The sequence below is a fragment of the Thamnophis sirtalis genome, unplaced genomic scaffold, assembly GCF_051295495.1.
Source record: "Thamnophis sirtalis isolate CommonGarterSnake01/CBP01778 unplaced genomic scaffold, rThaSir2_p1.2 scaffold_6, whole genome shotgun sequence".
Classification (NCBI taxonomy): domain Eukaryota; kingdom Metazoa; phylum Chordata; class Lepidosauria; order Squamata; family Natricidae; genus Thamnophis; species Thamnophis sirtalis.
In genome coordinates this window covers 1,048,277-1,075,962 of record NW_028261386.1, presented here as the reverse complement: position 1 = coordinate 1,075,962, position 27,686 = coordinate 1,048,277, and the positions used below count along the sequence as shown (strand labels likewise).

Sequence of the window (27,686 nt, the reverse complement as noted above, 5' to 3'; positions counted from 1 at the left end):
AGCCCATCCACAAAGCAGGCACTTTCATCCCTCCCAGATTCCATAAGGCAATACCTATGGAAAGAACCTGAAGCATGTCTATCCTGCTAGATCTGATAGGATGGGCAGAAATAACTGGAGAGAAAAAAATATTCAAGGTTGACTCAGCTTTCCATCAATTCTGAGGTTAGTAAAATGACCTCCCAGATTGTTGGAGGCGGCAATATGCTGACGTTGTAAACTGCCTCGAGAGTGCTGTAAAGCACTATGGAGTGGTATATAGGTAGTCCGTGACCACAATTGAGCCCAAAATTTATCTTGCAAAGTGGGACATTTGTCTGAGATAGTGTGAGGACTCCTGCATTGAGCAGGAGCTAGAACAGTGTTTCTCAACCTTGGCAACTTGAAGATGTCCGGACTTCAACTCCCAGAATTCTCCAGCCAGCATTCGCTGGCTGGGGAATTCTGGGAGTTGAAGTCCGGACATCTTCAAGTTGCCAAGGTTGAGAAGTACTGAGTTAGAAGACCTCTGAAGTCTCTTCCAAACATATGATTTTATTATTATTGCCAATATGTCACAATATATTTTAAAGGAAATCTAAGTATGAGTTTACATTGTAGGTTTCTTTTTAAGAGATTCAGAATGTGAAAGCTGTGTTGGTTCAGGGAAATTTGATACTAAAAATGCAGCTTTAAATCGTTCTTGATGTTTTACCTAATTCATGAACTTACTATTTATTTCAAGTATAATCAAGTTCATAATCTTTTTTTTTTTTTAGTTCCCACAGTCTTGGTGGGAATTTCCCTACATATAACCTTTAGCACCTGGCCAATTAAATGTGCCATCTACAACAAAGGTGGCCTGTTCTGGAAGGGTTTTAATAACAAATGAGGTTGCTTGATAAATACTTTTGTTATATAATTGCTAAATAATTAATGTTTACAACTATTTTAAAGGGCAATTAAGATACAGAGAAAGTCATCAAATTGTTAATATTTGTAATGTACATTATACATAGCAAAGCAGAATATTGTGACTTTAAAACCTGATTAATCAAACTATTAGCATTAAAATGATTGATACTAATGACATAATTATTGATCTGGTTAATTCCTAATGTCAATGTCCCAACTGATAATCCCAACCAAAGCAAGCACACAAACTTTAATGAATACCAGTACATCAATTTGGCACCATTAAAGGCAAAACCAGCTCTACCTAATTCCCGTGCAAACCCACATAATTCAATATGTAAATTCCCCTCCCCCCTGTTAGTGCAGGTCACTTTGTCCAATTAAGTGGTATTGTATTGTTATGAGAAAGTATCTCTAGGTTTGGCGGACACCTGCGGATGCGTCCTTGAGTCTCAGGCCTCTCCTCCAAGTCTGGAGTCTGCATACTTCCTCACCTGTCCCTCCCCACTGGTTGTTGGCCAGCTGAGAAACAAAAATGACTGAAACACCATGAGCACGCTTTGGCTTTGAGCGTCACACCTACATTAATCTGTGATTTGTTGAACAAGTTAGCATAGCATGATTAACATAGAACACTGAGCTATTGAATTGGGCAGGCAGCCTTTTTTCATTTGTTTATTTCACATTTGTAGGCAGCATAGGTGCCACCAGAATGGCAAAACTGAAATTTCTGCTTGCTCTCCCTACCCTCCAGTGGTGTTTTTAGGATATTTTGGGATGTGAGGGAAAATAGGTGGGTTAAAAGCTGAAAATGTACCTATTTAGACTGTAAGCTAAATAGCCATATTTTCATTTACTTCAATATGCCAACTCCGCTACAGAGGACAGTTTACTAACAGAGTAAGGGACATTGGAGGTCTTCTAGTCCAGTGTTTCTCAACCTTGGTGACTTTAAGTCCTGTGGACTTCAACTCCCAGAATCCCCCAGCCAGCAGAGCTGGCTGGGAATTCTGGGAGTTGAAGTCCACAGAACTTAAAGTCTCCAAGGTTGAGAAACACTGTTCTAGTCGAAACCCCTGCTGAAGCAGGAGACCATATATCATTTCAAACCAATGGCTGTCCAGTCTCTTCTTAAAAACTTCCAGTGCTGCAGCACCCACAACTTCTGGAGTCAAGTTGTTCCACTAGTTAACTGTTCTCACTGTCAGGAAATTTCTCCTTAGAAATTCCAGGTTGCTTCTCTCCTTGATCACTTTTTATCCATTACTTCTTGTCCTGCCTCCGGGCGCTTTGGGATACAGGTGGACCCTTTCTTCTTTGTGGCAACCTCTCAATGCTACTGAATTTATTTGCTTGCTTTTTTTTTCACAGTGTAAAAGTCGTTCTTTAAAAAAACAACAACAAAGAAATGTCTTTTTAATTGAACATTAGATCTAGTTTCCCCAAACTAGAACACATTGTTTGTCTTGGAGAAAGCATGCAGCGCTGTAAAATGCCCCCCCCCTCCCCCAGTTATACAGTTGTGCAGATTGCTGGGAGAGCAATATATTGTTTGCTAAGGCAGGGAAAACAAAGCTGCCAAATCCTTTGAGTGTTTCAAAAACTAAATAAAGCACAATCCAAAAGATATTTTTAATGGGGGGGGGGAGTATTTTAAGAATTGTCTTCCTGTCTCCTCTTTCTTCATGGTCCCATCAAGTTATCTGTCTCTCTAAATTTACTATCCTCCAAATGTATGGTCTTCAAGTCCCAGAATGCTGTCTCAAAAATCCTGTGAATTGAAAACACTATATCTGGAGGATATCTAAATTGGAGAAGATGACAGAAGATTTCAAATGGGGGGGGAGGGGAAATGCATAGACAATAAAGTGGACTAAGATATAATATATAAATAAAATAACATTTTGTTTGCTTGTAGTATCTGGTATTCAGAAATAAACTGCCTTTATGTACAGGTAGCTCTCAATGTACAACCACAACTGAGTCCAAAATTTCCATTGCTAAGCAAGACAGTTTCCCAATCTTCCTTGCCACAATTGTTAAGTGAATTACTGAGGTTGTTAAGTTAATAAAACGGTTGTTAAGTGAATCTGGCTTCCCCATTGACCTGGCTTTTAAGAACGTCGCAAAAAGTTATCAAATGACCCTGGGACACTGTAACCATTATAAATACATGCCAGTTGCCAAGTGTCCAGATTTTGATCACATGACCATGAAGATTCTACAAGTGTCATATGTGTAAAAAAATAATCATACATCACTTTTTTCAGTGCCAGTTACTAAACAAAGGAATGGTTGTAAGTAAAGGACAAGGACTCAGTGGCTAAGATGCTCAGCTTGTCGATCAGAACTTTGGCAGTTCAGCAATTCAAATCCCTAGTGCTGCGTAATGGAGTGAGGTCCTGTTACTTGTTCCAGGTTCTGCCAACCTAGCAGTTCGAAAGCATGTAAAAAATGCAAGTAGAAAAATAGTAACCACCTTTGGTGGGAAGGTAACAGCGTTTCGTGCGCCTTTGGCATTTAATCATGCCAGCCACATGACCATGGAGACGTCTTTAGACAGCGCAGGGTCTTCAGCTTTGAAACAGAGATGACCCCCACCCCCTGGAGTCGGAGGGGAACCTTTACCTTAAGTAAAGGACTACCTGTATATGCAAATTCTACGTATTCAGAAGTAATGGCCCTGAATATAACTGTTTTCCATAAATTTATTTCTTCTTGTGACACTGATTTACAGTTTGGGATGAAACCAGTCATTATGGCTTCTTTTTAAAAATATGTTTTAATACATTGTAGAAATAAAACCTGTGTGTTTAGTTTGAAATGCCACATCCAAGACACATTGCCTTCTGTCCAGCAAGTAATAATATATCTTTACGTCACAAGATACCATCATACTGGAAGGAATGGCTGACACACCCCAATCCATATTTGCTAAATTCATGAAGTTATGAGATCTCTTTGGCTTGAAAAGCTGCTCAGGATCCAGCTTTTCAGAGGAGTCTTGAAATTGAACAAACACTACCTAACCTGTGTATGAAATTAGTACCTGTTGTTATATTAATAAAAAAACATCTCTTTTTTCACCTTCTTTTATACAGCTTTACCAACAAGGCCGACTATGCCAGCTGGGTAGCGAATTCTGCGAATTAGAAGTTTTCGCAAAGGTGCTTCGAGCTTTAGATAAAAGGTACGTTTTACAAATGTGTGCTCCTCTCTCCTCCCCTTATTATATATCAAACAGCTTTTGCCAGTAAAAATTTCCTCAGCTCAATTCAAATGCTTCTTGGGTGTGTTCTGTTAGTGTAGGAGATGAACAGACTGAACCCAAGGGCAGGGTCAAATGGACCATGAGTCTGGAGTCCCCACATCTTCAAAAAATATCTAACTCCAGCCCCTTCCTCTTGAAGTCCATTGGCTCCTATCTGGCGGCATTTGCATTGACCATAATAGATCAGATTCTTGTTGTATAGGTTGCGTGGAATAAACTTGCAGTGCTTTTGAACTCTTTCCTGACTCCCTGTTTTTTGCGCCTGACGCTTAGTTTTTCCTCCTCAAAGAATGCAATCATAGGGATTTTTCATGGTGGGGAAGCTGCATGCATTTGCTTTCTTTCTTTCTTTGACTGCTGTGCCTCCCATCTCTCCGAGGCAGCTCTAGGGGGCTTCAGCAAAAATACCGTATAAGACATGAAAATGATAACGAGAGACCGTATTTTTAAAACTCTCTTAAAATAATTCAATTAAGCTTCTTGGGTTAACATTTTCCACTGGGTTTGTATACCACCCCTGGCTGTAATGCTGAGTGATGGAGCCCTTCCTATTTAGCAGATTTGGATCGGAGTTCTAGTTTCTGTGTAAATCGCATTTTGTGTTTGTGTTTCCCCCTTTGCCGAGGACGTGGCACAAGTTTCTTCCGTAATATAAAAGGCGGGGGCTGTTGGAATGAGTTGGGTGGGTGTATTAAAATTTCACCTGCTGTTCTGACTTCCCCTGCAGCTGCAGAGAGGAAAAACTAATGCCAGCGCGGGGAGTGGGTGGGAATCTGTTTGAAAGGGATTAAACAAATCATTGGACTGTTCAACGCAGAGACTTCCATAAGGCCCTATTGTTGACCTCAGGATCTATTAAATACGAAGATGCAGTGTCACCCTAATCATGTTTTTCAAGAATATGTCTCTCTTGATAACCATCTTCCTGAATCTGCTATTTTTTAAAAGTTCCAGTTGACCTCCAAAATTTGCAAGAGGCTGCAGCTGGCTAGAAATTACATATGGCAGGCAGAGTACAAGTACCCCTCGACTTATGACCGTAATGGAGCCTGACCATTAGGGCCATACATCGTGAAGGTTGTACAGCAGGTGACCACATGACCGGATCCAATTTTATGACCTTTTTATTTGCAACAATTACAGGTAGTCTTTGACCCGCAACAGTTTGTTTAGTGACCATTCAAAGTTACAGTGGCATTGAAAAATGTGACTTACAACTGTTTTTCATAATTACGACCGTTGCGGCATCCCCATAGTCATGTGATCAAAATTCGGATGCTTGACAGCTGGTTCATAATTATGACTTTTGCTGTTTCCTAGGGTCATGCGATCAACTTTTGCAGCCTTGTGACAAGCAATGTCAATGGGGAAGCCAGATTCACTTAACAGTAGGGTTACTAATTTATCAATCGCAGTGATTCACTTAACAACTGTGGCAAGAAAGGTCTAAAAATGGGACAAAACTCACTTAACAAATGTCTCAACAAAAAATTTGGGCTCAATTGTTGGTCATAAGTTGAGGACTACCTATATTTACCCTATTACCGGCTATGGTGCAGTTTTGCCAAAAAAGTAAATGCCAGTTTCCAGGAAAAATGTAAATTGTGGTCATGTGACTGAGGGATGCTGCAAACAGCCATAAATACAGGGCAGTTGTCGAGCACCTGAAATTTGGTCATATGACTTCTGGTTGTGGGAACTTTGGAGCTGAGTTGTATGTACCTTTGGGGGGATCCATCCTATCTTATCCATCCATCCTATAAGAGCCGAGGTGGCGCAGTGGTTAAATGCAGCACTGCAGGCTACTTCAGCTGACTGCTAGATCAGCAGCTCGGCGGTTCAAATCTCACCGGCTCAGGGTTGACTCAGCCTTCCATCCTTCCGAGGTGGGTAAAATGAGGACCCCGGATTGTTGTTGGGGGCAATATGCTGACTCTGTAAACCGCTTAGAGAGGGCTGAAAGCCCTATGAAGCGGTATATAAGTCTAACTGCTATTGCTATTGCTATCTTTGAAAGGTCACTTAATGACCAGTCCCAAGTCAAGGACTACCTGCATTTTTAAGAGACATAAAAAAAAAAAGACTGCAACCTTCTAGCTTTGATAGAAGGCAGGAAAATGCTCTTACCTCCACTGCTGCTTCTTTTCTCTTCCAGGCATCTCCTTCATCACTGCTTTCAGGCATTGATGGATCACGGAGTAAAGGTTGCTTCCGTCTTGGCCTACTCATTCAGCCGGAGGTGTTCCTACATCGCAGAATCAGATGCTGCCGTAAAAGAAAAAGCGATCCAGATTGGGTTCGTCTTAGGTAACTCCCCGCAGATAAAATATTAGCCACTTCACTTCGTTACAGGTACCTTTAAAAGAGCCATGGTGACGCAGTGGTTAGAATGCAGTATTGCAGGCTGAGTCTGCCCACAGACGGGAGTTCGATTCAAGGTTGACCGGCTCAAGGTTGACTCAGCCCTCCATCCTTCCGAGGTTGGTCAAATGAAGTCACAAATTGTTGGAGGCAATGTGTTGACTCTGTAAGACGCTTAGAGAAGCCTGTGAAGCATTATGAAGCTGTATATAATTGCTACTGCTTTAAGAATTACTGTATTTTTCGGAGTATAAGACACACCAAGATTTTGAAGAGGCAAATTTTAAAAAAAGTTTTTGCATTCTGCAAATCACCTGAAAACGGGCCTGTTTTTTGTAAAAAAAAAAGGGGGGGGCATGCATAGCCTTTAGGAGGCTTATAGAGTGCTTCTGGGGGGTGGGGTGGGGGCAAAAACAAGGAAAAAACGGCCTGTTTTTCGCTCATTTTTGCTCTCCCCAGCCCCCAGGAACACTCTGGAAGCCTCCTAAAGGCTATGCACGTCCATTTTTGCAAAGGGGGTGGGGTTTTGGGAGGCAAAAAAAATGCTGTGTTCAAGTGTATAAGACACACACAGATTTTCTCCCTCTTTTTTGAGGGAAACTCTGAAAAATACGGTATGTGAAAATTTAGTACTTAGTTTTTTAAAGCAAACTGGACATGGAGCATTTAGTTTGTCTCATTAGGTAGATGAATAGTTGGAGATGTTGTAGGGAGAAGACAGAAAGTTAGGCAAAGGTTAGATAGATTCTGGTTTTGAAACTAAATATCTATCTATCTATACAGGTAGTCCTTGACTTATGACCTCAACTGAGCCCCAAGTTTCTGTTGTTAAGCAAGAAAGTTGTTAAGTGAGTTTTGCCCCATTTTATAGTCTTTCTTGCCACAGCAGTTGTTAAGTTAGTAACACGGTCATTAAATGAATCTGGCTTCTCCATTGACTTTGCTTGTCAGAAGGTCCCAAAAAGTGGATCCTATCACTCCGGGACGCTGCAACTGTCATAAATATGAACCAGTTGCCAAGTGTTTGAATTTTGATCGCGTGATCATGGAGATGCTGCAACAGCCACAGGTGTGAAAAACGACCATGCGCTGCTTTTTTCAGTGCCATTGTAACTTCAAATGGTCACTAAGTGAATGGTTGTAAGTCAAGGACCACCTGTGTTCAAATCATGGTTGCAGTCATTTATCCAATGTTTCCATCCTGTTTCACCCCCTTCTGTGGCATCAGCAATAGGGACGTACTTTGAAGATGGAGGGAAAGTCTCTTGAAACCTCTCTATTTATCTGCTTCAAAAACAGGAATGGGCAGTTTAGCCTTTAGAAGCATGACCAATTTGCGCGAGAGACCAACTGGAAGCTGTTGCTAAATTCCAAATAAGCCAGGGCTGTTTTGGACTGAAACCCAGTTTTTTTCTGGGAGAATCCATGCAATCAATACACACACGGTGTAATGACGAGGCATTTCTCAAACCAGTTTGTCCTGCTGGATTGTTAAGAAGAAAGAGAATTGTAGTCTCCACTCTGGAAAAGTATGGAGGAAAGAGATGTTTAAAATGTAATAATAGGACACTCTCTGATTTATAGCTCATTCTTTTTAACGTTAAATGCTTTTACATCCGTTACCACGTTAGGCCTTGCCCACGGTCACCCATGCCTTAGCAGCTCCCGTTTTAGATTACTGCAACGTACCCTACGTGGGGCTGTCCTCGAAGATCATCTGGAAGTAGCAAACATGCAGTTTTGGGTGCCCCACCATTTTTTGTTAGTGGAGCTTAAAACAAAGCAAAATCTACCATCGTTTATATATCAGTTGATGTGTTCTTTATGGCTATTGAAAAATCACCCCAGTTGCTGACCTCTTTTCTTAATCAGCATGCTTAAATATTAGCAGACAGCTTGAATTTCTTATTTAGACCTCCTATTGTAGTTACAAACAGGATAAATGTCACCCAATGCATATCTTACTAGCCTCAGAGTCAAGATTGGACGTCAGTGTCTTTTAAAATAAGATCAGTTGTGTTTTGGAACTAGGCAGTGATATCTTGATCTTTCTAGGGGGGTTCCTGTCTGATGCTGGCTGGTACAGTGATGCTGAAAAGGTCTTCCTTTCCTGCCTTCAGTTATGTACCCTTCATGATGAGATGCTCCACTGGTTTCGTGCCGTCGAATGTTGCGTCAGGTAAGCGCTGCTCTGTCTCGAAGGCTGGAAAGAAATTCAAGCAGCAAAATGCACCTCTGCTTGTTACGAAGGGGTTATCCAGATGTTACAACACATGGTTGCCTTTTCCGTCCTCCCCAAACAGGAATAACAGGATGGAGGAAGAAGAAAAAGATTTCTGTAAACAGTCTCGCCTTTGTCTGACCCGTTCCCCACAAGAAGGGGTTGCAAAAGAGTAAGCAGTTGAGGAATACACCAAGCTGCTTTTGTAGTATACTTGCAGCTGCTGGGGCAGGCACATTGCTTTCTGTGTCTATTCCACATTGCGTGCCTACTTATTCTCTTGTAATCCCTTCCTCTCCAAGGAATGTAATTGCAAACATTAATTCACTTCTATGAAGGAATTATCCAGATGTGACAATATAAGATTGTTTTTTCTCTCCTCCAACACTGAGATGGAAGGGGGGGGGGAAGTGATTTCTTTAAACAGTCTCCTGCAGCTGACCCATTCCCCACACTTGCAGAGCAGAGCGATTGGAGAAGAAGGGATTATAAGAGAGTAAGCAGTTGGGAAATATGCCAGAATGTTTGTGTAGTGCACTTGTAGCTGCTGGAGCCAGCACATTGCTTTCTATGTATATTTCCCATTATGTGTCTACTTACTCTCTTGTAATCCCTTCCTCTCCAATGAATGTAAATGCAAATTAATTAACTAAAATTATCCCTTGTTAATTCCAAGGGGCAGTGGAGTGCTTAGCAGGCAAACAAAAGTGAAAGGTATGAACCTGATTAGTCTTGTCATTGTAGTTGTGGTCATATGATTTCCCACTTAGTGATCACTTTGCTTAGCAACAGTTGCTGATCGCAACTGAATAAGACTGCCTATATACTGAAGTTCAGTAGATATATCAATGTCCAAGATACCTCAGAATATATTCCCTATTTACAAGCTCCTCTAGAACTAGATGATAAAATTAGAACAGTGCTCATTCCCAAATTGGAAGATAACAGGAACCAATGGAATACTGTATACATAGAAATATGGCAAGCAACAGAAGAAGAATCAGAACAAGCTCTAACTGTTGGAAAAGGATGGGTAGTATTAGGAGTTGGAGTTAAAAGAGGGATCAGCGTAGAATTCCTTTGTAGCCACAAGCTAACTAAGTCCAGCCCTCCTTGAGTGCCATTAACCCTTATCTAACCAGATGCTGACTGTTAGTTGAGAAGATTCTTGTGTATAGGCTTTTAGCAGTGAATCGGTTCAATTAAAGTTTCGTGGTCTTTCCAGCCTGACATTAATGAAACTATATCAGCAAATGTGGAGAACCGCACTGCCAACATATTGGAGTAGGCTAATTTACATTCTAATAGACATCCCCCCCCCAAAGGGTTTTAACAGACTGTGCATACTACCATATAATGCTTTTAATTTCACATGCTTGCAAAATGATGTTTAGGATTAGCCAATGCCAGGTCAGGGCCCTACCTGGACAAGGAGGTGCCAGATACAATACAATACAATAGCAGAGTTGGAAGGGACCTTGGAGGTCTTCTAGTTCAACCCCCCCTGCCTAGGCAGGAACCCTATACCATTTCAGACAAATTTCTATCCAACATCTTCTTAAAGATTTCCAGTGTTGGGGCATTCACAACTTCTAGAGGCAACTTCTGTTCCACTGATTAATTGTTCTGACTGTCAGGAAATTTCTCCTCAGTTCTAAGTTGCTTCTCTCCTTAATTAGTTTTCACCCATTGCTTCTTGTTCTACCCACAGGTGCCTTGGAGAATAGTTTGACTCCCTCTTCTTTGTGGCAACTCCTGAGATATTGGAGCCACTGCTATCATGTCTCCCTTAGTCCTTCTTTCTATTAAACTAGACATACCCAGTTCCTGCAACCGTTCTTCATATGTTTTAGTCTCCAGTCCCTTAATCATCTTTGTTGCTCTTCTCAACATAAGATGTTGAAGCTGGCTTTAGGAAAATGCAAGGAACATGAGCCAGTACTACTGATGCAAGCTGGATAACTGGGAAGGTTGAACAATACCAAAAATAAGGCAATATATACATCAAAAAAGTAATAGACTGTGGGTTATGTTAATCATGTCAAGGTCTGTGCTGTGTGGTTAGGAAATCACAGAAACATCTTATGAGATGTTTTTCTATCCTACCTGCAGTTCAGGAAGTTGCAGTACAGACAGAACATGATGAAACCCATTGGCTTCAGGTTGGCAATGGAGTGAGACAAGGCTGTCTTTATTTATTCACACTACATGCTAATGGTGCATTAAATGGGGCTGATTTGAAAGACGATGATTTAAAAATTGCAGGAGGAAATATTAATAATATGTACTATGCTAATGACAAAGGTCATTACTATTGTTTCAATTTTTTTTTAATTTTGCGCCCTGTAGACACCTCCATGTAGAGAAAGACTGCTGGGCTGTCTGAAGAGCAAAAGCACATCTTATCTTTTTCATTTACAAATTGGTTGTATATAATACCACTTTATAGTGCCTTGGTAATTCCACATTTGAAATATTGCATCCAGTTTTGGTCGCCACAATTTTAAGAAGGCGTTGAGAGTCTAGAAAGTGTGCAGAGAAGAGCAACAAGGATGATTAGGGGATGGTTGTAGGAATTGGGTATGTCTAGTTTAATGAAAAGAAAGGCTAGGGGTGACATGATAGCAGTGTTCCCATATTTGAGGGGCTGCATCATAGGGCAGGACAAGAAGCAGTGGGTGGAAACTAATCAAGGGGAGATTCAACCTAGAACGGAGGAGAAATTTCCTGACATTTAAAACAGTGAATCAGTGGAACAACTTGCCTCCAGGAGTTGTGAATGCTCCAACACTGGACGTTTTTAAGAAGAGATTGGAAAAACCATTTGACTAAAATGGTATAGGATTTCCTGCCTGAGCAGGGGGTTGGACTAGAAGACCTCCAAGGTCCCTTCAAATTCTGTTACTCTGTTTGCTGATCTCGACTTACCAACAGCTCATTTAGTGACCATTCAGAGTTACAACGGCACTAAAAAAGTGACATGACCACTTTTCACTCTTAAGACTGTTGCAGCATCCCCATTGTCACATGATCAAAATTCAGACCCTTGCAACTGACTCATATTTATGACGGTCACAGTCTTGGGCTCACCTTTTGTGACCTTCTGATAAGAAAAGTCAATGGAGTGGCCAGGTTCACTTAACAACTGTGTTACTAACTTAACTGCAGTGATTATAAATAAGAATTTTTGGGGTCCATTGTGGCCATAGGTTGAGGACTAGTTGTATTTTAGTCAGCGCTGCTACTTTTATGTTTCACTGTTTGCACAACAGACGGATTAAAGGAAGAAGATCCTGTTCTTTATATTTTTAGAACTTAACTGACTCACCTGCCTTTAACTCCTTAGAGCCAGTGAGCCTGCTTTGTCTCAATTGTATTTTTACCATGGTTTAAATGGAAACTTTTGTCTAGGCAAAAAAAATTGTGGGTGGGTAAGTTTAATGATAGGAAAAGCTTGTACATTATTATTATTATTGTTGTTGTTATTAAAATGTGTATGTCATTTACATGCCATCCTACTCCCAGTTATTCTGGACAGTTTGCAAATTGTTAAAAAAAAACATTTAAACACAAGGAGCAACACAGGTACTCCAGAACTACAGTTCATTTAATGACCAAAGTTACAATGGCACTGAAAAAAGTGACTTATGACCGTTTTTCACACTTACGACCTTTGTAACATCCCCATGATCATGTGATCAAAACTCAGATACTTGGCAACTGGTTTATACATATAACAGTTGCAGTGTCCAAGGATCACGTGATTCCCCCCTTTTGTGACCTCCTAACAAGCAAAGTCCATGGGAAAGCCAGATTCACTTAACAACCGTTTTACTAAGTTATCAACTTCAATGATTCACTTAGGAATGGTGGCAGGAAAGGTCGTAAAATGCTGAGTAAACCCATTATTAACTGTGGGCTGGGTTTTTCCAGGAACCAGAAGTAAACACTAATTTCCAACAAAAACATTATAAATTGCAGACATGTGACTGTGAAACACCATGAACGGCCATTAATGCAGGTGATGTGACCATGGGGAAGGGCATTTGATATTGGGTCATGAGAGGGGGGGGGTTGGGGGGGGTTTCCATCCAAACTTTGAATGGTTGCTAAGTGACCCGATGCAAGTCGATAATTCACTGTATTTTATGAAGATATGAAAATACGACCATAGGGTGGTTTGTAAAGTCACTCTCTTGTTTTTATCAAGTTGCTCAGGACATCAATAAATACTTTTATAAGTGCTCTCCGTATTAAGGTGGTTTGCCTATAGCACCTTATTTTCCCTTCATGAAAAAAAAGAAAAGATTTGAGAGTTATTCTTTATGTGTTTTGTTTAATACAATTCAGAGGCCACCCAATTTCAAACAATTCTTGAAGGGGGCTTACAGCAGAACAATTAAAGAAACCAGCTGTACCCCTCCAGAAGGTTTCTCCAAAACATATGTGCTTGTCTTTATAATATTAAAATACCAGTTCTTATTTAGAGGTATGTTAGCCTGGTTTGGACATAAATACTTCAGTACAGTAAAACCTGCTATGTACAAGATCGTGAGAACTCTCATATCTGGAGAATAAAAGAATATAAAAGCAGGAAAGTCACTTGTTAGGTGAAGGATGAAAATTATTTTCATAATCTCTGATCACAATATGTTACTTTTCCTTAGTGGTGGTGTAATTTCATCGAAACCCGGAAAGTATATCTGATCATTAACGAGAATTAATACAGTGTCCTGATTCCTAGTTAACTATTAAACCATAGGTTTTCTACTTCAGATAGAATGAGCTTCCCTAGTTTGGCCAATTCTGTATGTTTTGCATTGCTGCATGCAAAAATGTAGCGAGGCAATAAATGTCATTAGTCTGTTAAGCCATGGTTTGTTAGAACTGAGCTATTGGGGATGAAGGTTTTCTGTGTCTGGCTGTTTCTGGATTAACCGACATATTTTTATTGCTTACTATTTTAAGGCAAGGGTGAGAAATCTTTCTCATTCCTTAATAATCATGCCATTTCGATACAGGTAGTCCTCAATTTACAACCATTTGCTTACTGGCCATTTGAAGTTAACAGCACTGAAAAGAGTGACTTACGGCTGCTTTTCACACTTAACGACCATGTAGCATCTCTTCAGTCACATATGGCAACTGGTACATATTTATGACGGTTGCAGTGTCCTGGGGTCATGTGATCACCTTTTGCAGCCTTCTGACCAGCAAAGTTAACGGGGAAGCCAGATTCCCTTAATAACTGTTACTAACTTAATAACTACAGTCACTTACTTAACTGTGGCAAGAACGGTTGTAAAATGGGGCAAAACTCTACCATTTCGCTTAGCAAGGGAAATATTGGGCTCAATTGTTGTAAGTCGAGGGCAAGTGAGTTTTGCTCCATTTTATGACTTTTCTTGCCACAGTTGTTAATTGAATCATTGCATTTGTGAAATTTGAACCTGCTTGTTAAGTGAATGTGACTTACCGATTGACTTTGCTTGTCAGGAGGTCAAAAGTTGATTGCATGACCCCAGGACACTGCAACCGTCATAAACACGAGTCAGTCACCAAGCACCCAAATTTTGATCACGGGGATGCCGTAAAGGTTGCAAGAGTGAAAAACGGTCGTAAGTCACTTTTTCCAGTGCTGTTGCAACTTCAAATGGTCACTAAATGAACTGTCGAACTAGCCTTGTGTGAGAAGCATTCAACAAGTTGTGGGTCATAACACTTGTTGTCCCTGTATCTCTTTCCTAGGTTGCTGCATGTCCGGAATGGCAACTGTAAATATCACTTGGGAGAAGAAACCTTCAAATTAGCACAATCTTATATGGAGAAACTAGCCGAGCACGGACAGCAAGCCAACAAAGCTGCCCTCTACGGAGAGCTGTGCGCTCTGCTCTTTGCAAAGAGTCATTACGATGAGGTGAGCCTGAAAAAGGGGCGGGTGCTTTTTCTCCTCCACGCGAGAGCTTTGGCTTGAATTAACTGAGCCACAGGCAGAGAGAAAAGGGCTCCAGTGATTTTGAAGCGACATTCTCCCGTGATGCCAGCCATACTTGGGTAAAGTTTAGTTTAGTTTAGTTTAGTTTTATTGAGTTTGTATGCCGCCCTATTCCCGAGAGACTCAGGGCGGCTCACAATAAAAAAGGGAGGGGATACAAAAAATAAAATAAAAACAACAATTTAAAATTCTGCAACAGCCGTAACCTCAAATGGGGCTGGATAGTTCAACAGCCCCAGGCCTGCCGGAACAGCCAGGTCTTAACCGCTTTGCGGAAGGCCGGAAGGGTAGTAAGGGTCCGGATCTCCACGGGGAGATCGTTCCAGAGGGCCGGAGCAGCCACAGAAAAGGCCCTCCCCCGAGGAGTCGCCAGCTGACATTGGCCGGCAGATGGAATTCGGAGGAGGTCTAGTCTGTGGGATCTGATAGGTCTTTGGGAGGTAACTGGCAGGAGGCGGTCTCTCAAGTACCCAGGTCCGATACCATGTAGGGCTTTAAAAGTAACGACTAGCACTAGTAAAGCCTTCATCACAGGTTTAAATGTTGAGATCTGCAAGAACACCAGGTTTGTCTTGGCCATAGTAAAGCCAAAGGGGCACGTATGAAAGAAATGTGGGGCACAGTTGAATTTGTCTGTTTACCTGATCAGAAAGGTCAGCAGTTCAGCGGTTCGAATCCCTAGCACCGTGCAACGGAGTGAGCTCCCGTGACTTGTCTCAGCTTCTGCCAACCTAGCAGTTCGAAAGCACGTAAAAAATGCAAGTAGAAAAACCACCTTTGGTGGGAAGGGAACAGGATTACGTGCGCCTTAGGCATTCAGTCATGCCGGCCCCATGACCACGGAGACGTCTTCAGACAGCGCTGGCTCTTTGCCTTTGAAACGGAGATGAGCACCGCCCCCTAGAGTCGGGAACGGCTAGCACATATGTGCAAGGGGAACCTTTACCTTTATTTCCCCACAAAACAATTCTGTGAGGTGGGTTGGGCTGAGAGAATGTGACTGGCCCAAAGTCACCCAGCCAGCTACCCTGCCTGACATGGGACTAGAATTCACAGTCTCCTGGTTATTGAGCTAAAGCCACCCAGCCAACTTCCACGCCTAAGGCAGGACTAGAACTTACCATTTCCTGGTAATTGGCCCAACGTCATCTCACTAGCTTTCATGCCTGAAGTGGAACTAGAACCCATAATCTCCAGTCTGCAGTTTCCACTTCTTTCCAGTAACAGCCCCCCTCCCGAGTTTAAGCTGTCCTCCCTCCCCACCCCCAAACAAATGATTCTGTCCTGCCTAGAGGAGCACAGTTCCATCAAAAATCATCAAAAAGAGTCACCTTGAGGCAAGATGGGTGGAAAACAAATCAAATCAAATTGGGTAAATAGAATTAGTGCAGTCCTGAAAACAGCTTCTGCATTCAGAATGATTCCCCCTTAATTGGGATGAATCTCAGACTTTCATTACTCTGTTCAGATCTGGTAGCTTCCATGCACACTTTTTTGTGTTTCGTGTTTGACAATAAGGCAGCCCTGATTCTGCTGATTGGGGATTATGGGGGGTTGAAGTTCAGCTTCCCCAGGGGTGCCAATTAGTGGAAGACAATTGTAAAATTGTTGGATGTGACCAGTGTGTGTTTCTTTGAAATTTGTGTCGCCGCAGTAACAAATGTCCTGTTAGGAATATAATCTGACGGTTGGGTTGGCAATATATAAATCATACAGCAATGCTGTACCTGTTTCTTTAAATCATGCTGTAAAATGTGACTGGCTGCTGTTTTCCTCAATCGGCCATAAGAGGGAGCCAGAATGTCTGTTAGCTCTCTGTTTGTTAGATGCTGGGCTGATCTGATCTGAGTGTTTTGGAAGCTGGCTGTTAGAAAGTGCCGTGAGCTATTATAGGTTTTGCAACTGTTAGCAAACTTTGAGTACCAAATTGATTATATGTTACTGGACTATGTTATTTGGATTATCCCTTAACTGAAAGACATTGATGACTGACTGTCTTATCCGTGTATGACTTGGACTGTTTGATGGACTCTGATACCTGTATTTCCATGAAAGTAAAAGCCTACTTAAGCTGTAGTGTCTCTGTATGCTGGTTTGTGTGTTCTCCAACACAACTCTCACAACACTTCACTGAATGTACTCGCTCTCCCAACGGGGAGCTTACCTAATATGTCCCAAAGGTATTTTTTCAGGAGGCAACTGGACTTTCTTGTGGTTTTTTTTTTCCCTTTGAAGATGTTTCTCTTCTCATCCCAGAAGCTTCTTCATCTCTGACTGGATGGTGGGGAATATAAATCCTTCACTTCCCCACCATCCAGTCAGAGCGGAAGAAGCATCTTGGATGAGAAGTGAAACATCTTCAAATAAAAAAAAACAAAGTCCAGTTACCTCCTGAAAAAGCACTTTGGGGTAACTGTGACCTTGCTGACAGAGAATCTCTAACAACTCTTAGTAAGAAATGCTCTTCCAAACTTACGTTGTGTTCTCCGTAGGCTTACAAATGGTGTATAGAAGCAATGAAGGAGATCTCAGTTGGTTTGCCTGTAAAAGTAGTTGTGGATGTTTTGCGACAAGCCTCAAAGGTAAGTTAAACAATTATTTATGTGCTGCTGAGGACAGGAAATCATACACATTTTTCCTTGGGGGTAGAGCCCAAGAAAACCAGATTTGTTGAGAGAAAAATAAATATTTGTAAAATTCCTAAAGGCAGGGGGAAGAATACAGGTAGTCCTTGACTTACAACCACAATTGAGCCAAGTTTCTGTTGCTAAGTGACACATTTGTTACGTGAGTTTAGCCCCATTTTATGACCTTTCTTGCTACAGTGGTTAAGTGAATCACTGCAGTTATTAAGTTAGTAATATACCGTATTTTTCGGACTGTAAGATGCTCTGGACTATAAGATGCACCTACCTTTTGAGGAGTGGGAAAAAAATATCCCCACCGCCTGGGGCGTGTGGAGGCTGAAAATGGGGCGCACGAAGGCGGCGATGGGTGGTGGCGATCCCTGCAGCCTGGAACAGCTGATCGGCGGTATTCCAGGAAGCAGATCCAACTGGCAATCAGCTGCTTGTGCTGAAGCTGACCAGGCTGTTTGCTACAAGGTGGCAAATTGCTGGGAGGCAGAGGCTGAAGGGTGGGGTCTGAAGGGTGGGCGGGGCTTCATCAAGATTCACTGTATAAGACGCACAGACATTTCCACCCACTTGGGGAGGCAATGCATCTTATAAACGGAAAAATACGGTAATTGTTAGATGAATCTGGCTTCCCCGCTGACTTGGCTTGTCAGAAGGTCGCAAAAGGAGATCACATGACCACCACCACCCCGGGGCACTGCAACTGTCATAAATGTGAGTCAGTTGCCAAAGCCTCTGCATTTTGATCACGTGACCATGGGGGAAGGATGTCCCTAAGTGTGCAGGGTGGTCATAAGTCATTTTTTTTCAGTGCCGCTGTCCCTTTTGAGCAGTCACTAAATGAAACGTTCTAACTCAAGGACTACCTGTACCTAAACATTGGCCCTCTGCCTGCACATTCTGTAGTTGAGAGCGCAGGTTGTGTTCTGGGACCTCGTCCAAGTTGTGGGGGGGATGACAGCAAGAAGACGAGGAGCCTTTTTTGAATGTCCACGGAGCCTTAATTTCTTAATTTCTCCTGTTTTAGGCTTGCGTTGTAAAACGTGAATTTAAGAAAGCTGAGCAGTTGATAAAACACGCAGTGTACCTAGCACGGTACGTAAGAGATTCCTTGAAATGCTACAACAGGCTCAATTCTTTTGGGAAGGTTTTGTAGCGTTCTTTGCGAAGATTTTGTGATGTTCTTAACCTGGAGTGTTTTTTTTTTGTTTTTTTTTAATCTTCCAGGGAGCATTTTGGAGCCAAACATCCTAAATATTCAGACACTCTACTTGACTATGGATTTTATTTACTAAATGTAGATAACATATGCCAGTCAGTTGCAATTTATCAGGTACGGTTTTGGTTTCGTAATTTATTGCAAGCCAGTAAGTGTATGATACTGTTGTCGTATTTAATGGGTTCTTCTCCATAAGGTCAGAGAATAGGCATGCCATAGTAAAGTCAAAACAGAAAATCATTTAGTCTCTTCATGCCTAATTATTTTGAACTTGACCTCAAAAAGAACAGAAGCTGGCAATACAATGCAAGAGAGAAAAGATTAAAGGGGGAAAAATAAAATAGAGTAAAAACTATATACATGTAGTCCTCGACATACAACCACAATAGAGCCCAAAATTTCTGTTGCTAAGCAAGGCAGTTGTTAAAGTAAGTTTTTGCCCCATTTTATTATCTTTCTTGGGACAGTTGTTAAACGGAAGACTAGTTGTTAAGTGAATCATGCAGTCATTAAGCAAAATTGGCTTCCGCTGTTACTTTGTTGGAAGCCAGCTGGGATGGTTGCAAATGGTGATCACATGAGGCGAAGACAGTGCAACTGTTATTTATTTATTATTTATTTATTAAATATATTTATATGCCGCCCAATCCCAAAGGACTCCGTTATAAATACATGCCAGTCGCTAAGCATCCGAATTTTGATTACCTGACCATGGGGATGTTACCATGATCATCAGTGCAAAATAAATTATTTTTTTCAGCGTTGTTGTAACCTTGAACGGTCACTAAATGAATGGTTGTAAGTCGAGCACTAAAGGTCTTGTGTTTTATGCAGTCCTCTACTCTGCAGTATAGCCAACAGATCCACCCTCAGTTAATTTGCCTTTAAACGCAGCTGGTTAATCTTAGAGAATAGAACAGAGCAGAACCTTGGAGGTCTTCTAGTCCAACCCCCTGCTCAAGCAGGAGACCCTCAACCATTTCAGACCAATGGTTGTCCAGTCTCTTCTTAAAAACCTCCAGTGATAAAAGAACCCACAACTTCTGGGGGCAACTTCTGTTCCACTGATCAATTGTTCTCACTGTCAGGAAATTTCTCCTCAGTTCTAGGTTGCTTCTCTCCTTGATTAGTTTCCACCCATTGCTTCTTGTTCTACCCTCAGGTGCCTTGGAGAATAAGTTGACTCCCTCTTCCTCATGTGGCAACCCCTGACGCAACCCTCTAGGGCTGTCTTAGCCTTAGAAGTGCTAGAAGAGTGGGATTTGCTCTGATTTTTTATATACCTTCCCCTTTATATAAAGGAAGTGGTTCGGGTTTTTGGCTCTTTCATTGTCTCTTTCGAGTGGCATGTAGATATCGTTTATATCTATGTGCCTGTTGATGGCCAGTCCGACAAATCACAAACAACAGCTACATACCCTTCAAAAGAGATGATGAAAAAGCCAAAAAGGAAACAAACAAACAAAAAAAGAGACCTAAACACCACTTTGCCAGGAAGCAACACCCAGATAGGCTAGAGATTGCTGTAGTACCAAAGTTAGCACTAGATCAGCCATCAAGAACTAAACAATACGTCAATCAAAGAACTACTAGTGCAGGCGAACAAGGGGCACTAAACAAGAGCCGAGTCAAGAGTCACCCAAAACACTCACCAACGTTGACAGGGCAAGCACCGTATATATAAACCGATGACTGATGTTATTACCTAATCGGGTGATGAAAAATCTGCAAGAAAACCACCAAGCTCAGAGAGCACCAAGACCCCCTGCATTTTAAAATAAATCATGCAGTTGGTAGTACTAGTCTACCTACCTTTGGGACCATAGGATGGAAAAGAAAAGAGTAAGGGGATTATAGTGTCACCTCTCCACTATTACCTCTGATGTGATACCTGGCCCTAGCCAGTTCCATTGGAATGTTCCAAGTAAGGCTGTCTTATCCCAAACTTGAAACAAGTTTCCTTTCCTCCACCCAATCTTACCTGCTTATTTTATTATTACTATGGCTATGGAGATTCTCAGTCATCCAGGTCATAGTTGTCCCAAAGGAGCTTTTTCAGGGGGCAACAGGACTTTCTTTGTTGTTTTTTTTCTTCGAAGACATTTCGCCTGTCATCCAGGAAGCATCCTCAGTTCTGTTGAAGCTGAAGAAGCTTCTTGGGCGAGAAATGAAACGTCTTCAAAGAAAAGCCAAAAAAAAGTCCAGTTGCCTCTTGAAAAAGCACCTTTGGTGCAAGTCCCTACGATGTTAAAACATGCTGTAGAAGAATGTAACCAACCCGAGGAGAACGGGCAGAATATCCTGTTTGCAACTGATCTGATTTTAGATATGTAAAAAAAAAAGTTTTTGACTGCAAATTGAGTTACTGGCTTAGATTCTCTTTTTTTGTACAAATCATTTCAGACAGCCTTGGACATCAGACAGTCGGTGTTTGGCGGCAAAAATATCCATGTAGCTACAGCTCATGAAGATCTAGCATACTCTTCTTACGTTCACCAATACAGTTCGGGAAAATTTGATAATGCACTGTGAGTACTGTATTCATTTAGGACCCAAATGATTTTATTCTTTATTTCAAATCCATTCTGATGTTAGAAAAGTATGTTTTAGCTCATTTATCCTTAAACATTGTTGCTAATCTTTCAGGTGTCGTGTGCCATCTATAAAACATTTTATATCAATTCTCTTTATATGCTGTCAGATTATAATTCCTTTCCCATAGTTGTTGCCATCAGCTAAATGTTGGAAATGTCCCCAATTGCCAGGAACTTATTATCATATGTGGTGGATGTGTAGGGATGCAGAAAGCTATTGGGTTAAAGTGCAAACACGGTTAGAGAAAATGATACATAAACCCATGGAGTTTAAGCCAGAGATATTTTTATCGGGTATTCTACCAGAGAAATACAGCAAAGAAGATTCATATTTGATTGTACAAATAATAACAGCAGCTAGAATTATATTTGCACAAAATTGGAAAGCAGACAAAATCCCATCAGAAGGGGAGTAATAAAGAAGATATTAGACTGTGCAGAAATGAATAGGTTGACATTGAGAATAAAGGACAAGGGGGAATCAGTGTATTACAGGACATGGGGGCAATTTTATGAGTGGCTTGAAAAAAGATACAAATAGAAAGAAAAAGGAACAAAACATGAAATAAGTATCTCAGACGACACATGATTAATATAGGGGGAGGGGAAATAAGAAAATATCAAAATGTAAATATACTGGTGGAAAAATGATATGAATTGACATGTTAAATAACAATTATAAGAATGTATATCTAAGAATGAATTTGAAAGAAAAAATAAAAAACTTTTTACAAAAAAAAAAGTATGTTTTGCTGAGATGGTAAATTTCAGAACTCATTTCACACTTTTGCCAGCATGACAGATAATTTCTCTCTACATTTTTTTTTCCTTCCTAAATAAGCTATAAATATACTTGGTGGCCATTTGTTTTAGAATTTCGGCTGGTTGGGTCCAGGAGAAGAGCCTTTTTTGCTGTGACCCCCAACTTTCAACTTGGCTTTTAGCTTTTATATTTAATTCTTCTACTTTCAATTGCTTTGGAGTGCTTTTTTTTTTTTACTTTTTAAAAAAATTTTAATACTGTAAATTGCCCAGAGTTGCTTTATCAGTGAGATGGGTGGCATAGAAATTTAATAAATAAATGTCAATAGTAGTTAGGGAGAGATTTACACAACTCTGTCTGGTGTACCAGTTGTGCCCTTCAGATAGTTACTCGTGCCTCAGTCACATTGCAGCTTGACTACTGCAATGTCTCTACTTGGGGCAGCCCTTAAAGACCATCTGGAAGCTTCAACTGGTCCAGAACGCAGCTGTGCAAGCAATGATGGGCATGCCTCAAGATGTCCATATAAAACTTCTGCTTCATGTGCTGAATTGGTTGCTAGTTTGCTTCTGGGCGCCATTACAGATGATTCCATAAGTGGCATAGTGCAGTGTTTTTCAACTCTGGCTGCTTTAAGTTGGATGGACTTCAACTCCCAGAATTCCCCAGCCAGCTTTAGGAATTCTGGGAGTTGAAGTCCACCCATTTTAAAGTGGCCAAGGTTGAGAAACACTGGCCTAGTGAGTGAAAGGAATAGGAGAGGAGAAGACACACTGTATTAGGGTTCCAAATAGCATCCAAAAGTGAATCAGTCCGAGACAAAAGGGTCCTCAAAGTTCCAATTTATGAGGAGAGCCGTGTTGGCACATCTGGGAAAACCCGAATCTGAAAGCTTCCAGGTTTTCCCACCCAGTTGAAAGTTCAAGATCCTGCCCCCACACCCACAAGTCCATCACATGGTCCAATCTTCCACTGTCATGTTAGCAGTTTCCACCCATCCGGTTCCGGCCAAGTGCAGAGACGAAGGATGACCTTGGCTTTCTAGAAAGAATGTTGTTATGGCTACATATCACCCAACTCCGTATAATCCCCCCCATCCATTTTCCCACAATAGAAAATGAATAGTATAAAGTGTGGCAGTCCTGAAGTCCAAAAGAAAAGATGGCTTGCAGACCTGACACACTGTTGTTTTCTATCGTCAGGACATATTCCTTGTTTCAAGTAGGAAAGTTGTGTCAACTCCAAAGCATCCCCGGCCTGCTCGAGTTGCCATAGGCAAGTGGGATGGGGAACTGCCAGCGCAGCATCCACAAACAGAAGCACATTCCACACATATCTTTCTCAAGACTGTCTCCCAGGTTAACCACAGCAGCCAGAGGGGCATGATCACTATAATGTGAAAGTGCTCCATCGGAGAATGTGATTTATGACACACCCTGGGAGGAGGGGGGAAACATGGTCATAATTGGGTCGTAAATTACGTGGGGTCAGAGTTGGTTTCAACTGGGTATGTGCCGACAAGTTGCTCCTAATAAATAACTGGACTTCTTTTAAAAATTGGCTCGATACTTTAATTAGGGCATCCATCAGAACCTTGACATGTGGCTTCTTCCCAAGTCACATAGATGGACTAGCCAAGTTCCAGGATAAGGACCAAGAGCTCAAGTTTTCCCTCTTGTCTTTGATCTTTTAGATTCCATGCAGAACGTGCGATTGGCATCATCACCCACATTCTCCCAGAAGATCATCTCCTCCTCGCCTCCTCCAAAAGAGTTAAAGGTATTATCTGCCAGCTAGGTTTAGCTGCCATGGGAGGGAAACAGAAATGGTGGCTTTAGAGAATTAAACTCTCTGAGGAAACAATGATAAGTGAGATAAGCCTTTGCGAGTTCCTTGACAATGAGAGCTAGTTTGGTCTAGTAATGGTTAAGGCACCAGGCTTGAAACCAAGGGGCTATGAATTCTAATCTCACCTTAGACATGAAAACCAAGGTGATCGCCGGGAGACAGTGAGTTCTAGTTCTGCCTTAGACATGGAAGTCAGCTAGCTGACTTTGGGTCAATCACCAGGAGATTGGGAGTTCTATTCCCATCTTAGGCATGAAAGGTAGCTGATTGACTTGCATCTTTCACAGCATCCCCCATGGTCACATGATAAAAATTCGGACACTTGGCAACCAGCATGTATTTGCAAGGGTTGCAGTGTCCCGGGGTCATGTCATCCCTATTTGTGACCATCCCAGCCCACTTCCAGCAAGCAAAGTCAATGAGGGAGGAGACGGATTCATTTAACAACTACATGGTTCACTTAACAATGCAACAACCATGGCAAGAAAGGTTTAAAATCGGGTGTGGTTGACTTAAAAACTGCCTTGCTTACCAACGGAAATTCTGGTCCTGGTTGTGGTCGCAGATCGATGGCTACCTGTAGCGGCATTTCTTATAATTGGTGTGAAACTAATTGATGCGGCTAGGCAGAAGGTTGGAAAAGTCACAGCAGAGATAGGCCTACCTGAACATCAGTTCAGCCTGAGGTTCCTTGTTATGTTGACTGATAACTGAGGCAGGATAAAAGGGCTGAATGAAGCTCTTCGTCTTGATCCCGGAAGATGACTTTTAGACCATGGTCTTCTTCACTCTCCAGATACCTTTTAATACCTTTTATTAACCTGTGGGCGGCACAGTGGTTAGAATGCAGTATTGCAGGCTAATTTTGCCGCCCGCCAATAGTTCACTTCTGACCGGCTCAAGGTGGACTCAGCCTTCCGTCCTTCCGAGTTCGGTGAAATGAGAACCCAGTTTGTTGGGGGGAAATGTGCTGACTTGGCATACCGCTTAGAGAGGGCTGTAAAGCACTGGGAAGCAGTCTTAAGTGCTGTTGCAGGCAAATTCTGCCCACTGCCAGCAGTTTGATTCTGAGCAGCTCAAGGTCGACTCAGCCTTCCATCCTTCCGAGGTGGGTAAAATGAGGACCCAGTTTGTTGGGGGCAAGACGCTGACATTGTAAACTGCTTAGAAAGGGCTGTAAAGCACTCTAAAGCGGTATATGTCTAATGGCTATTGCTAACCCACTTTTTTACCTTCCCCCCCTTTTAAAGCGCTTATCTTGGAGGAGATTGCAATCGACTGCCACAATAAAGAAACGGAGCAAAGGCTGCTCCAAGAAGCTCACGACCTACACCTCTCCTCTCTCCAGCTGGCCAAGAAAGCATTTGGGGAGTTCAACGTTCAGACAGCAAAACACTACGGCAACCTTGGGCGACTTTATCAGTCAATGAGGAAATTTAAGGTAAGTACAGCTTTCTCAGGGCGCTGGGCAGGAATGTCGCTAAAATGGGCATTTTGTCACAGCAGGATACAAGTAGTTTGTCAGGGATCCAAGTAACACCCCCAACGAAAGAAGACTCCAAGGCTGGAGTTCCGTTTTATTAGAGATGTCATGTTGGCACATCTAGGAAAACCGGAATCTGAAAGCTGCCAGGTTTTCCCCACCCAAACGAAACTCTCAAGTCCCTGCCCAGCACCCACATGTCCATCATATGGCCCAATCAGGTACCATCCCAACTGGAGATGCCTCCCAGTCACACCCCACCAGGTGCAGGGCAAAATGTCCTTGAGTCTCTGAGAAAGGAATGTTATTATGACTATATATATCTCCATACTCCATATAACCACCACCCCTCCCACAGGAAAAAAAATGTGGCAGGTCTAAAGGCCAAATGTAAAAGATGGCTTCCAAGTCTGACATAGTCTTCAACTTATGACTGATTTGGGGGCAAAAACATCATAAATTGCAGTCACACAGGATGCTGCAAAACAGCCATAGATGTGGGCTGGTTGCCAAACGCCCCAGATTCAGTAATATACCTGGGAGGGGGGGAGCAGAGGGGGAAGTGGTGTTAACTTCAAAACCGGGCATAAGCAGTTTTTGGAGGGTCCGTCATAACTTCAAATAGTTGCTAAGTGACTGGCCGTAAGTTGAGGACTACTTGTATTTTCTTTGAAATGTATAAACGTTTGTAATAATAATTGCTAATTAATTTTGTTGCTTTTGTATCACCAAAGTTACTAAACTTTACTCTTTACGTTACAATAACAGGTTATAAAGAAGATCATTGGTTTGATGCTGAGGTTTTCTGCATTCATTGCCTGTTTTTTAAATTAAGCAGTGTGAAAATAAATAACATTTACTTCATTTTTATTCTTCATATACATACATATATACATACATACATACATACATACATACATACATACATACATACATACATATATATATATATATATATATATATATATATATGTTGTATTTGTGCTGATAAATAAATAAAGGGAGACTAGTATAGATCTCCCTTTATTTATTTATCAGCACAAATACAACAAATGTAACAAAAAGGCAACAGTAAAAATATTGGGTTTCTGTCTGGATGGTCTCTTGTGACGAGCCGAAGGACAGAGAATGGAAGTAGTGATCTTCCTCCCATATTTGGGCATACCGGGGGTTGTAATTATCTAATATATATATTAGTAATTACATTTATGGCTCCAAAATAAATCAGTCCTGTTAATATGGTACTAGATAAGTCCATTAACAATGTGCTCTATTACAGGTAGTCCTCGACTTATGACAACGATTGAGCCCAACATTTCTGTTGTTCATTGAGACATGCCAGTTGTAAGAGAAAAACGATTTTTCAGTGCCATTGTGACTTCGAACGGTCACTAAACGAATGGTTGTAAGTCGAGGACTATACATAGAATGAAGGCAGGTGTATTACTGAAACAGCATTACATTGTTAAAAAGTTATTAAAGTTGTTGAAAAATTAAAAAAGTGAAGAAGTTGTTAAAGCTATTAAAAAACGTCTTGATTGGAAGAAAGAGTAGCCGTCATGGGAATGTCTAGTATACCTCCTTCCTTCTCTCCATCCCAATGCTTAATTTAGACAAGCATCTTTTTCAGCATTCCCAAGAATAGAGTAAAGTTTCACAGATGTTCACAGCCAGAATGCAGCAGGTTCAAATTCAGCCACTCCACCATCTCTCCCAAATTATCTCACTCCATCTCAAAATTCTTTGTTCAGCTGATTCCCTCATGCACCCTCTTGTCTAAAAAGTTTTAAGCTTGGCATTTTGTTTTAGATTTTTAAGAACATTAGCTTGGATTCTCAAGCAGGCAGAGACACTTCCTTGGGTTTGATGAAAAAAAATAGCCACGACGACTCCTAAGTCAGTGCCTTAATATTTTTGGCTATTGCAGGAAGCAGAAGAGATGCACATCAAAGCAATTCAGATCAAGGAGCAGCTGCTCGGTCAAGAAGATTACGAAGTCGCTCTTTCGGTGGGACACCTCGCCTCGCTCTACAACTACGACATGAATCAGTACGAAAACGCTGAGAAGCTTTATTTGAGATCCATCGCAATTGGTAAGGCAATTATTTAACTGTTCAGGGGAGGGGTGGCAATCGGGCACTGGGAGCCCCTTGAGCCTCATTTATAGAAAATTAACAGACAGGCAGACAAATAGATAGACACTGTCTATAAAATGGATAGGAGGGAGGGAGGGAGATAGATGATTAAATAGATGGATGGATGGAGAGTGGGAGATAGATAAATAGATAGATATGGATGGATGGATGGATGGATGGATGTAGACAGATGATAGAGGAGATAGATATAGATGATAGTTAGACACAGGCAGACAGATGATTGATATATTAGATAGATAGATAGA

The 27,686-nt window shown here is 41.5% G+C and overlaps 1 protein-coding gene across 1 annotated transcript in view; it reads left to right on the top strand.

Annotated features, from left to right (window-relative positions):
* APPBP2 (amyloid beta precursor protein binding protein 2) overlaps positions 1 to 27,686 on the top strand; it is a 49,832-nt gene that overhangs the window by 12,512 nt on the left and 9,634 nt on the right. Inside the window, exons 2-12 of the mRNA XM_087717088.1 lie at positions 3,996 to 4,084; positions 6,321 to 6,472; positions 8,582 to 8,705; positions 14,496 to 14,664; positions 17,235 to 17,324; positions 18,406 to 18,473; positions 18,606 to 18,711; positions 21,001 to 21,125; positions 23,648 to 23,733; positions 25,053 to 25,243; positions 27,213 to 27,378. Coding sequence (XP_087573214.1) covers positions 3,996 to 4,084; positions 6,321 to 6,472; positions 8,582 to 8,705; positions 14,496 to 14,664; positions 17,235 to 17,324; positions 18,406 to 18,473; positions 18,606 to 18,711; positions 21,001 to 21,125; positions 23,648 to 23,733; positions 25,053 to 25,243; positions 27,213 to 27,378 — 1,366 coding nt within the window. The remainder of the gene's footprint in view (positions 1 to 3,995; positions 4,085 to 6,320; positions 6,473 to 8,581; positions 8,706 to 14,495; positions 14,665 to 17,234; positions 17,325 to 18,405; positions 18,474 to 18,605; positions 18,712 to 21,000; positions 21,126 to 23,647; positions 23,734 to 25,052; positions 25,244 to 27,212; positions 27,379 to 27,686) is intronic.